The 13,476-nt window shown below is 38.9% G+C and overlaps 1 protein-coding gene across 2 annotated transcripts in view; it reads right to left on the bottom strand.

Annotated features, from left to right (window-relative positions):
* Positions 1-705: 705 nt before the first annotated feature.
* LOC105497757 (RAS like proto-oncogene A) overlaps positions 706-13,476 on the bottom strand; it is an 84,187-nt gene continuing 71,416 nt past the window's right edge. The window contains exons 4-5 of one of the 2 annotated variants that reach the window (XM_011769083.2): positions 11,624-11,798; positions 706-2,691 (exon numbers count right to left, since the gene is read on the bottom strand). In XM_011769083.2, coding sequence (XP_011767385.1) covers positions 2,569-2,691; positions 11,624-11,798 — 298 coding nt within the window. In that variant the 3' untranslated portion in view covers positions 706-2,568. The remainder of the gene's footprint in view (positions 2,692-11,623; positions 11,799-13,476) is intronic. The other variant, XM_011769084.3, reaches the window with a different exon arrangement.

Genomic DNA, 13,476 nt, shown 5'->3' with positions numbered 1-13,476 from the left:
CTGGTCTCAAACTCCTGGGCTCAAGCAATCCTCCTGCCTTGGCCTCTCAAAGCGCTGGAATTACAGGTGTGAGCCACGGTGCCCAACCAGAGCACAGTATTTAACATCATACTCCATATTGGAGTTAAGAATGTGTACACACAATGAGATTTAAAATTATGCCAATTATAACTTAAATGTGCTCATTCTAGCACTGCTTATGAAAGTTACGCAATTAAAATGAACTGGATTTTGAAAGGTTGTGCTCAATATTGGGCCAGATTGTTTCTAACTTGCAGGCTATTCGATAGTTAATAGGCCATGCTTCCCTCCAGACATCAAATGTTGGCCCAAAGCTTGGTGAAATAGTACAGGGTGTCATTCCTCCCACAATTTGTAAATTGTCTCTGGGGGTCATTCTGATCAGAAAATGAATATAAAGCTGTCACCTATTCATTCTAGAGTTTGGAGCATTCTAAAAGTAATGTACACATTTGTCATTTCATGGCCGCATAGAACATCTTCCATGCAGTTGTACATGAGTCCCTCCATTTCTGAGCCTTGATTAAATCTTAGCAATGCTGACACTATTATTTAGGAAATCTGGCATTACACAAAAGAAGTCTCCGAACCGAGAGCTCAAAAGATGTAGTTGTTTGGTAAAAACACCCGCGTTGATACATTTGAATATTACATGTTATATTATAAACATCAAGTAACACCACAAACATTTTAAAAAAGGAAGTTTATTGGTCTTTAAATGGCTCAAATTGCAAATAAACAAATCGGGTAGTGGCATCAGCCTAAGACACGTGATGCATCTTTGTCAGTTGGCTTCATAGCACCTCAGTACCCAGGAGAGGAAAGGTCTCAAAGAAAAGTCACAATGTTAGTGGTTAGGACCCCTGGTTAAATAAGACTGCAATGAGTACACATGGAGATTGCTGGGCCCGCTGGCCAGTGTTACATTGGTAACTTGAATTCCGCACATGGCACAGCCTATGAGAAATACGAAATGAAAGATGTACATCTCAAACCCTTTAAGGACAAATATTTAACATGAGAAGCTGGATGTAATATCTAAAGAGTGAGTTCCTAACTTTACGTACACACCTGTTACCTGGAATGCCTGAACACATCTTTGACCTGTTGAAATTAGGACTGAGAAAAAAGAAAAAAATACTTTGTTGAATCAACTGTCCTAGCCCCACTGCAAAGAGGGGGGAAAAATTCTGACAGTGGCGTATTTCCGACTGAAATTATGTCCCCAAGTAGTGTGCCAGAATTCTTCCAGCAGGAACACCACACCATGGTGACACAGCCTAATGTGTGGTCAGTGTGTGCCACACGTTTTCTGCACTATACCCAGGTTTGACGGCTTGATGTTAACTTCTGAAAATGTAGCTAGTGTTCTTCATTGTACATGAACAGACAAGAATTACTACTAATAATTCCTGTATCAAATTGTAACTTCATGAGTATAAATTTAGAAATGAACAGATGGCAAGCATGAATATTTTCCCGAAGTGTTCTAGTGCAAAATGCATTAGCACTACTGACATTTTCTTCCTGCGCCCTGCTCCCAGATTAAAAACTTAACACTTACATGCTCACCACTGGCAGAAAGTGATTTCCCGGGACCAGCATCTTCAAGAAGAGGAGGGTTCATTCAAACATAACGTGCTGAATCCTCGCAGTTGAAAATTATCTTACAAGTATAGGCTGGCCCTTCACTTAAAATGACCTTGCAGTTTATTAAAAGCGATCAAAGAGCTCTGGAATCTTATTTTCAAGAACCAGAGTATGGCACACATTTTAAATTTGGACAGACTCCTAGCAGACAGTTACTTCTCAAGAATTTTCTATACAAAAGCTGTACTCCATGCTGGCATATATTTTCTCACCAGTACACACGGGGCAGTGGACCCCTGGTGTCAGTTAACACACCCAGAATGATATAACCGGGTATTTTTCAGTTTCTAAATTAAGGCATATTCAAAAAATTCCATGTACAAGTTTACACCACTTTTCTAAGTTACTCACCAGGTAACTAAAGCAGATTCACAGATGAATTACTCTCAGTTTAACTATATGCAACAACCATGCCAATAACTTTTCTTCTAAATTTTGCATAATAATGGTTAAAAAAAGTGGTACAGTTTAACTATCATGTTCACAATTGTCATTTTTCAAGGCAGAAGACCAAGACATTTTAAAATGATATAAAATTTAAGCTTTATAATAAACACCAGAGGAAGTCGCCTTTCCTCCCACTCCCCACCCCCATCTCACCTCTTTATTTAATATTTCAAGAAAGACTGCCGAGAAACACAAGCTCACACGCTACATTCAGGACCATGATAAATGTAGGCAATTATGAAATAAGTTGAACTTTGCTCCTTGGTGAAGCCACATTAATTTCTTTTTTAAGTAAATTTGACTTTCATTGCAGTTCCAATTCATGCTTTTAGTGATATACAACAATTTCCAAAATGTTAAAGTAATTTCAGTCAATTAAGCCTTCAATGGCAATGCTTATAAATTATATTTATTAGTATGGTCAAGATAAGAAAGGAGTTTGGGCTTTGATTATAAAATGCAGCATCTTTCTCTGATTCTCTTGGCTAAACTTTTCCTCTTCTTTTTTCCATTCTTTTCTTTGCTGTCTTCCATCTTTCTCGCTCGAATTTCTCTCATTAAATCAAAAAATACCTAGAAAGAAAAAAAATAGGATCAATAAAGCAAACAGATATATGAACTTAGTACTTCTCCAAATCACAGCAGTAAACTTTGGGGATAACAGAAGTATAAATATTTAAGAGCTCTTGTTTGGAGTAGAGAGTGGAAAGCATACAACTAAAGCCTGATTCTCCCAGTATCTTGAAAAAAGGAGGAAACTAGGAAGTTTTCTGAATTACACTTTATGGTAAAAATGTTCATATGTAATAAAACCTGATCTTTCTGTTCCAGTTTTTGAGACGAAAATCTATCAAGTGCTACAAGGTGACGATAGCCCCAAAGATAAAACTCAATGGATTATACTGAAGTACTTTAATAATCAATAAATGTATTTTATTAATTTATATTTAACAATATATGCTTAACTTCATATTTAATAATTTGGTATTTCATAACTTGGTTTCCTCAGCTTCATTTCTAAAAATGGAGAAAAAGCTTTGTCTGTTACTCTATATGTGCGAATTTATCAGTTTTTGTCTGATGTCTAGGGAACTGGTAAATAATGAGATATTAGCATAGTAACTAAAAAAATTATGAGTATAACAATTCAAAGTTAAATTTCAATAAGAAATTCCTCTGTTCTGTAACACAGAAGGGTCTGGAAGGCTACACACTCACACTCCACATAAACAGCTGAGAGTATATGATAAAAGGAGGAATAACTTTTATGATCACTTTTGAATTCTGGATTTAAAAAATAAGTTTTTACGTATAGAATTACAAAACCCAATAAGACTAAAGATAAGCAAGAAATATGAAAGCGATAACGAGTGCTGTGAGTAAAGTGTGCGTATGTCATGACTGATGTGGCCTTTCCTAACGCATCTCTGAAAAAAGCAACATACACAATAGCAGATAGAGCACTACCTGTGTGCGTGTGTGTAGGGTAGGAGTACACCTGTATTTGTTTGCCCTTGGACAAAGAACAATGAAATAATAAACCAAACCCCAATAATCAATTTTATTTTCAAGAAGAAGGGAGGAGGGTACAAGGAAGAGTGAGGCATCTCTGAGTATATCTTGTTATAGAATTTCTACTTTAGAGACACAGGTGGTTTACATACTCAAAAATAAAATTAGGCCGGGGCAGTGACTCACGCCTGTAATCTCAGCACTCTCGGAGGCCGAGGCGGGCAGATCACCTGAGGTCAGGAGTTCTAGAATACCCTGGCCAACATGGCAAAACACTATCTCTACTAAAAATACAAAAATTAGCTGGGTGTGGTGGAAGGCACCTGTAATCCCAGCTACTCGGGAGGCTGAGGCACAAGAATTGCTTGAACCCGGGAGGTGGAGGTTGCACTGAGCCAAGATCGTGCCACTGCATTCCTGCCTGGGTGACAGAGCAAGACTTAGTCTCAAAAAAACAAATAAAAAAATAAAATAGCAAATCCTAAAAATTGAAAATCAAATTTAAACAAGTAAGACTAGCTGGGCATGGTGGCTCACGCCTAAAATCCAGCACTCTGGGAGGCTGAGGTGGGTAGATCACCTGAGGTCAGGAGTTCAAGACCAGCCTGGCCAACATACAGAAACCTCATCTCTTCTAAAAATACAAAAAATTAGCCAGGTATGGTGGCATATGCCTGTAATCCCAGCTACTAGAGAGGCTGAGGCAGATCACTTGAATTCAGGAGGTGAAGGTTGCAGTGAGCTGAGATCATGCCACTAAACTCCAGCCTGGGCAACAGAGTGAGATTCCGTTTCAAAAAACAAACAAACAAACAAACAAACAAACAAAAACACAAACAAGACTGACTATATTCCAAGATGGTGACAGAGGAATTATTTCAAAGGTCTACAAGACATAGCATAGAAAGTACCTATTTTAGAATAGATGCTAAGGATAAAAATAGAAACAAAATTCCAACAAAACAATACAAAGACAAATCTTAAACTTTTTTTTTTTTGAGAGAGACTCTCTGTTGCCCAGGCTGGAGTGCCCCAGGCTGGAGTGCGATGACGCGATCTCAGCTCACTGCAATCTCCGCCCCCTGGGTTCAAGAGATTCTTCTGCCTCAGCCTCCCGAGTAGTTGGGATTACAGATGTGCGCCACCATGCCCGGCTAATTTTTGTATTTTTGGTAGAGACAGGGTTTTGCCATGTTGGCCAGGCTGGTCTCAAACTCCTGACCTCAGGTGACCTGCCTGCCTCAGCCTCTGAATGTGCTGGGATTACAGACGTGAGCCACCACACCCAGCCAAACTTCATTTTGTAGTTTGTTTGTGACAGCAATGTTGCTCTTTTGGAACTATTTTATATACACTGAAGACTAATGCAAGGGAGGAATTATGTTAATGTTAATGTAATTTAGGAACCAAGATTTTCAGTGTAAGAGAAAAGATATAAATACAAAATCAAAGATGTAAACATTTATAACGTTAAATTTGAATTGGAAATAACAACATGATCACATTTTTTTTATTTTAATAATACCTATTTCCTAGCACTATTCACTAAAAAATGACAACACAATACCAGCAAGCAAATTAAGTAACTATGCTGTGGCTGCCAGAAACCACTCCTCCTAAACAGAACCTGAGCTCCTCAGATGAATGGCTGATTTCTGATCTGCAGCAAGAAGCATAAAATTTAAGTCAGAAAGCAAGGAAACTACCAGAGATGAATGGACTCAGTCAAATGGACATACGACCAACATGAAGGAGCATAAATGGTTAAAGGGAAAAACTGAGCATAAAACACACACACACACACACACACACAGAGTACGCAACAGAATGAAACACAACGATGACATAAAACCCATGAATTCCTGCCCCGACTGGTTATGATTCTATTTCCCCAGAGACTAGGAATTTCAGAAGACCTCTTTTTCAAGTCTCTGGCTAACTAGCTAGGACAGGAGGTCTCAATTCTAACTAAATGTAATCATTGGAATACTCCCAGTATTGCTTTCTAATGCAGATAAATCACTATGAAAAGGAAACTGGATGAAGGTTTAATTTCTGATTTTATTTTCAATTGAATTTTGTCTGTTTAACTGACACATATTCACAGAGTATACCGTGATGTTTTGATACATATAATGTACAGTTATAAGACCAGGGTAATTAGCACAGCCATCATCTCAATCATTTATTATTTGTGTTGGGAACATTCATTATCCTCCTTTCAGGTTATTTGAAACTATATATTATTGTTAAGTATAGTCATCTACAGTAGTGTAGTACACCAGAGCTCATTCCTCATATCTAGCTGTAATTCTGTATAATTTAACAAATCTCTACCTATCCCTCCCATTCCCGCCTCTAGTATTCTGTTCTATTTTTTACTTCTGTGAGATCAACTTTTCTAAGCTTTTACATATGAATGAGAACATGCAGTGTTTAACTGCCTGTTCCTGGCTTATTTCACTTAATTTTCTCCAGTTCTATCCATATTGCCTTGAATGACAGGATTTCATCCTTTTCAATGGTTGAACAGTATTTTATAGTGTGTATATATCATATTTTCTTTATCCATTCATCTGTTGTTGGCACTTGGGTTAGTTCTGTATCTTGGCTATTGTGAACAGTGCTGTAACAAATGTCATTAATAGGAAAACAGCTGTATTATGGAAAAGCCTAACCATGGAATACTTTGTGGTTTTGAAAGGAATGTGGATACATCTATATGCGGTGACATGGAAGAGTTATAAGATTTGTCATAAAATTTTAAAAGCACACCACAGAAATATACACTATATATACAGATATAAAATATGTGTGTGTATAAATATGCACAAATCCTATTAATACAGGGGGAAAAACAAGCAAATGCAAACTTTCCCTTAGAGATGTGTATGCCTGCTTTTAACATCTGGAAAGACACACCCGTGTTAGCACTGGCTACTGAAAGGCAGGGGAAGGGAATGAAATATGGGAGAAAAGTGACTCATTTTTCCTCCTTATGTTTCTGTATTATGAATTTTTCTTTATATAATAAGCATGTATCCATGTATTACTTGTACAATGAAAAAACCCAAATATCTTTTCCAAAAAATACAGTGTATTTCTACCAACATTCTTCCCTCAACATAAAACTGATTCTCTTGACATAATAAATCACACTCCCCCTTTGGACATCTGTTAATATTTGCTCAACTTCTTTCTGTTCTGCCAGAATGTTCCTTAAAATCAAGAGCAACCTTGGAGTCGTGAATTAAGAACCAGAGCATTTAGCTAGGATACTAACAAGGTCATTGAATGAATCCAATGAGTACACAAGTAGGTTTGCCCAGATGTTCCTCGAGCCTTGGGGTGATTCCTCTGTGACAAGCATGGCCTCCTGAGATATGCCATGCCCCATCTCTGGTGGCTATGACACTTTTTCATAAGTAGATTTTAAATCTGCATCTTTGAAACTTTCACCTAATGGTCTATTTGGCATCCAGATGAGGATAAGGCATGAGCCAATGATCTTACGGAGAGCTAGCATTTGTTCTGTGACAAAGCACGACACGTCACAATTTAATAAAAGGGAATAACACTTCCTATTCCTGAAAATTTGTAATCAGGCTTCTAGTAGTGGATGACATAAGAAATGGGAGATACACTAGCTATTCCAACCATTGTTTTGTTTTGTTTTTGAGATAGGGTCTAGCTCCATTACCCAGGCTGGAGGGTAGTGGTGTGATCTCAGCTCACTGTAGCCTCCGCCTCCCAGGGTCAAGCAATCCTCCTGTCTCAGCCTCCCAAGTAACTGGGACTACAGAGACATTCGCCACCACACCTGGCTAATTTTTGTATTTTTTGTAGAGATAGGGTTTTGCCATGTTGCCCAGGCTGGTCTCGAACTCCTGGGCTCAAGTAATCTGCCTGCCTCAGCCTACCAGAGTGCAGGCATTATAGGTGTGAGCCACCGCACCTGGCCCCAACCATTTTTCTGAGTAAAACAGTGAGGAAAGAATGTGAGCATGTTATAACCAGAGTTGGCCAGACCCAGAGGCTGCAGATGCCACCACAAACCCCGTGACCTTGAGCCAGTTATGTAATCTTCCCACAACTCAGCTTCCTCGTCTAAAAAGTGAGCATCGGAAGAGTATTTATGCCTCACATAATTAAGGATTAAATGGTTGGTACTTATCACAGTGCCTGGCTCTTATAAGTACAAACAAATATTAGCTTTTCTGATTACTAGATTATTTTCTCAGGAGAACAACCACGAACACAAGTATAACCTAATCCCGGAAATTGAATAGTTGCTGCAAATGACTTTTACGTAGCCACTGAGGTACTTTATCTGGTAGCCACTCCGCAGGATGTAGCAGTACACGAAATTACATTCTTCAGTATGGATTTCCACCTGACTTTACAAGCAGCCTCGTTTAATGTAATTCTGTTTTGGACAGGTGACCACTGACTGCAGACTGTATTATCTGAAACTGGCCACAGCAATGCTTCCTATGTGCTTTTCCAGAATCCTGCCACTTTTCATCAAGAGGTGAAGTCTACTGCCCTTCCTTCTCAACCTAGGTGAGACTTTGTGACTACCTCCAACCTGTAGAATGAGGTAGAAATAATGCTGCGTAACTTCAGAGACTATGTCATTAAAGGCTGTATGGTTTTTGCCTGGTTCTTCTTCTCTTGTGACACTTGCCCTTGGAGACTCTGCCCACTGTGCTGTGAGGAAGCCTAAACTAGCACATGTGGAAAAGGCCACATGGAGAAGCCCACCTGGAGAGGAACTGAGGCATCCTTGGATAACAGCCAGCATTATCTGGCTGAGCCAGACATGTGCGAACAAGCCTTCAGAACCTAACTTTAGGTATTTCCAGTGCCTAGACTTGAAGCTTTCAGCTGAGGCAGCAGACACTGTAGAGCAGAGCCAAACCATTTCCACTGTGCTCTGTTCAAATTCTTGGCCACAGAATGTATAAGCAGAATAAATGACTGTTTTACCCAGAAAGGTTTTGGGGTGTACTTTGTTATACAGCCATAGTAACTAAAACAGTCTTATACTTTAATTTTTTTGAAAAAGTGATACAGTCGTACCTCAGTATCTGTGGGGGATTGGTTCCAGGATGCCTGCGGATACCAAAATCTGTACCTACTCAAGTCCCGCAGCTGGCCCTGCGGAACCCATGGATACAAAAAGCCAGCCCTCCGCATATGCAGGTTTCACATCCTGCTGTATTCTGTTTGTATCTAGTTGTAGACGCAGAGCCCAATGACATGGAGGGCAGACTGCATCTGTGAAAAAAAATCTGCGCAGCTGAAATCGGTGTTGAGGGCCAAGTGCCCATGAATATGGCAAAAAGTTCACAAGGGTATTTACAGTGAAAAGTGCATAAACTGTGACTTAATTCTCTGGAGACAACCACAGGTACCAGAGTCTTACATATCCTTATGATGTGTACATAGATAATGTGTATGTATGTGTGTTTAAAACACATGGCAGCAAGCTACAGACCCCACTCTGTACTTTATTTCACTTACTTTATAATTGAAGATCATTTGATATCAGCACATTTAGTTCTATCTTCATTTCTTTTTAATGGTTGGGCAATACTCCATTATTTAAACCAGTCCATTATTGAACACTTGGATATTTCCAGTCTTTTGCTTCTAAAACTAATGCTTCACTGACTACTACTGAACATACATGTATACGTGAGTGCATAATTTGTTCTGTATAATACATTTTTAGCACTTAAATTGTTGGGTCATAATTCTGATGGATATCACAAAACTGTCCTTCCACCAAAATGAGAGGTTCCTATTTTTCTATACTCTTGCCGACAGTATATTCTATTCTCAACCTCTTTGCTTTTTTTCTCCCAAAGTGACGGGTAAAAAAAGGACATTCCACTATATTTTTAAGTTGTACTTCCCTTTTTATAAGAGACCGAACCTCTCTTCCAGTTCAAAGGCCATTTGTGTTTCCTTTCTACGACATGCCTGTTGCTGTTTTTGGGGCATTTTTCCTAGGTTTTTGGTCTTTCTCTCACTGTCCGTAAGAGCTGTGCTAATGCAGACACCATACTTCCCAGGGCCTCTGATGCCAACAGATGATCACAAGGACTGTTACAATACAGCTTTCTATCTTGAACTGCCAGTGTCAGCATGTCTTCCCCACTCCCCTTAGGTTTAAATAGTTTTTATAGTGTGTTCTACAACTTACTCGAGACATCAATTAGGAAAGTATATATATGCTATGAGAATGTTCAATGTTGCCTTTTAAAACCTCAAACACCCTCAATTTTAAAATATATTTTCATTAGCACTTTAAAAATATTTGCCCTACATATTGTCTCTTCAAATCTATAATTTTCTAATGACTTACTATAGGTCAGGCACAGGCTGGGGCATTTTACATATGTGATTTCATTTCATCTTTACAATAATCCTATGAAGCAGGTATTCTTGTTCCCATTTCCAAACGGAAGCTAACTGAAATACCCAAGCCCTACTGACTGTGTTCAGAAACCGTGGTTTCCAGGAAACTATGAAAGGGCATGCTATGGACTGAATGCTTGTGTCACCCCAAAATTCATATACTGAAACCCTAATTCCTTATGTGATGACAATAAGAGATGGGGCCTTTTGGTAATTCTGTCACTAGGGTAGGGTTTTCATGATGGAATTAGTATCCTTCTAAGAATGAGGAGAGCTATCTCTCTCTCTCTGTCATGTGAGGATACAGCAGGAAGGTATAAGGAAATCCTGCAAATCAGGAAGAAAGCCCTCTCCAGAATCATATTGTCTAAGACCTTGATCTTAGACTTACCAGCCTCCAGAACTGTGGGAAATAACTTTGTTATTTAAGCAACACACACACACACACACACACACACACACACACTTGCTCTAGCCCCAAGCTTAGAAAAAACTAGTATCCTGAATAAAAATCTGTAGTACTCACTTTGTACAGATATGTTAGACCTAAAGGAATCTGACAATGTGCTAAAAAGTTAGTAAGTTTAAGACAGCAATGACACTGTCTTAAGACCTACAGCAAAATGACAGAGCAAATCTTGAACTTTTTTTTTAACCCAGTACTTTCTGGATCAGGGTTATAAATCTACAGGCACACGCAGCACTTGCTACAAGTGTAAATTCTCAGGCCCCATTCCAGACCAAATGAATCCAAATCTCTGGGGATAAGACCCAAGAATGTGTGTTTATCAAGATTTACTGGCAGTTCTTTTGCCTATTAGAGCTTGAGTGGCACTACTGTAGAGCCTAGATACTTGCAGGCTAAAGAGAGACCACACTTGGAGGCCTTTAAGATCCTGTGCTACCTCAGCCCAGTGGACAGTCTTTCTAGATACTGGACCTGGTCTAGGGGTAGTGGGATGAAATGTACTTGTGGGTGTTCCACATCTGGTCTTCAGGAAGGGCCACTCTGAACAAAGTAAGAAGACAAGAAAGGAGGTCAGAGGGTTTCCTTTTCTTTCTTTCTCTTTCAGGAGAAAACAAAAGTTGAGGGTGGGGAGTGGAGAGTGGCAGGAGAGATTTTAAAACGATCTTATCTGGGGGCTTCTTCATCTTGGGTGGTATCCTTATTTTTAAGAATTTAAGTGGGGTTGGGTAGGCGTCAGGTCAGAGGTAAGAATGCTCAGTGCTGGAATCTTGGGACTCACACAATTCCTTCTAAATTATTCAAAGACTCAATAGGATAAGGGGGGAAAAAGGTCAAGAATGCCATCAGTGCTAAAAAAAAAAAAAAAAAAAAAAAGGTACATTTAGCTGCAGTGTCTTGTGTTTTAACGTCTCTTGGGAAGCTAAGGAGAAGGTGAACTAAAATTCCTAACATGTATCTGAGCATTCAGGGATGATAAAAATCAACATACTTTACATCTCTATTTGAAAGTTTCATAGACTCTCCAGACAAAAGAGAGCCAAGTTAAAGCAAACCAACCTATTTTAACATGATGCAGTAGTAAAGAGAGTCACGTGTTACCTTGTCAACATTAGCTCGTGTTTTAGCAGATGTTTCCACGTAGTTAACATTCCACTGCTCAGCTCTGTTTTTTGCCTCTTCTACAGAAACCTGCCTTTTATCTTCTAAATCTGATTTGTTACCAACCAGTAGAAAGGGAACATTCTCATCTTCTTTTACTCTTAAAATCTGCTCCCTGGATAAGAGAAAATGAAAAAGAAATAATAACATTATAAGGATAGTACAGAAAGTTGTTTACCCCGTATCTAGTTTTCCCTATTGTTAACATCTTCTACTACTATGGTACACGAATCACAATTAATGAACCAATATTGATACAGTATTAGCAACTAAGGTCCAAACTTTATTCAAATGTGCTTGCTTTTTGCCTGACATCCTTTTTCTGTTCCAGGATCCCATCCAGGTTGCCACATGACATTGAGTTTTGTCATGTCTCTTTAGCCTCGAGTTGGCCATGGTAGTTCTCAGACTTCCCTTGTTTTTAATGACCTTGATAGTTTTGAGGACTGCTGGCAGGCAGTTTGTTGAATGTCTCTCAACTGGGATTTGTCAGATGTTTTTCTCATGATTAAACCAGGGTTATTGGTTCTTGGGAGGAAGATAACAAGAGAGTGCTATTCTTATTGCATCATATCAAGGGTCCTGCCAACTGTTTTTTAAAACCCAAATGTGCCAGAAATTACTGGAAGTCAGACCTCGAGCATAAATTTTGCATTGAGAGGTAAGTTATCCACTGTGAAAGTGTCATCAACTTTAAAGTACCATGGTTCTGCTCTTCCTAGTCATGTAAGTCTGAGCAAAGTACTTCTTACCTCAGTTTCCTCATCTATAAAATGGAGCTAACAATGATACATTCCTTATAAAGTTGCTATGAGGGTTAAATGTGAAGTGCTTATAACTGCATGGAACAGTGTAAATATTAAAAAAATGTTATCTCATTAATCTACTGGAAGAAATGTTTTCTTATAAAATCAACGAACAAAAGGAAATCTGTAAGATTTAGGTTCACTAATTTGCTACCTTAAAAATGTCTCTCCTTTGAAATTATTAAGAGCTGTTGAAGCTATAGGAACATAAGTACAGTCAGCCCTCTGTATCCACAGACTCAACTAACTGCAAATAAAAAATATCTTTTAAAACCCCCAAAACAGCCAGGTGCAGTGGCTCATACCTGTAAACCCAGCACTTTGGGAGGCTGAGGCAGGAGGATTGCTTGAGGCTAGGAGTTCAATACCAGCCCAGGCAACATAGTGAGACCCCATATCTATAAAGAATAGAAAAAAAAAATTGGCTGGGTGTAGTAGGGTGCACCTATAGTCCTAGCCACTCAGGAAGATCACTTGAGCCCAGGAATTCAAGGCTGCAGTGAGCCACGATTACATCACTGTACTCTAGCCTGGATGACAGAGTAAGACCCTGTCTCAAAAAAAAAAAAAAAAAAAAAAAATCAAAAACCAAAAAAATGCCACAACAAAAAGTAAAACAAAATTTAAAATGCAGAATAACAACGATTTACCTAGCAATTACACTGTATTAGCTATTAAAAATAATCTAGAGATGACTTAACGTACATGGGAGGATGTGCATAGGCTATCTACAAATACCACACCATTTTATAGAAGAGACTTGAACATCCATGGATGCTGGTATCCACAAGGGGTCCTGGAACCAATCCCCCCCCCCACCCCATACTGAGGGATGACTATATTTTACAATAAGAGAAAATGAGAAAATTAAAGGGATATTAGAATGGCAAATCAGCAAAGTACACTTGGTTTTGCAGGTCTTTTTTTTTTTTTTTTTTTCCCTGACACCCAGGCTGGAGTGCAGTGGCATGATCATGGCTCGCTGCA

The sequence above is a fragment of the Macaca nemestrina genome, chromosome 4 (genome assembly GCF_043159975.1).
Source record: "Macaca nemestrina isolate mMacNem1 chromosome 4, mMacNem.hap1, whole genome shotgun sequence".
Taxonomy (NCBI): domain Eukaryota; kingdom Metazoa; phylum Chordata; class Mammalia; order Primates; family Cercopithecidae; genus Macaca; species Macaca nemestrina.
Note: the sequence above shows the minus strand (reverse complement) of the source record. Positions and strands in the feature narration are given on the sequence as shown.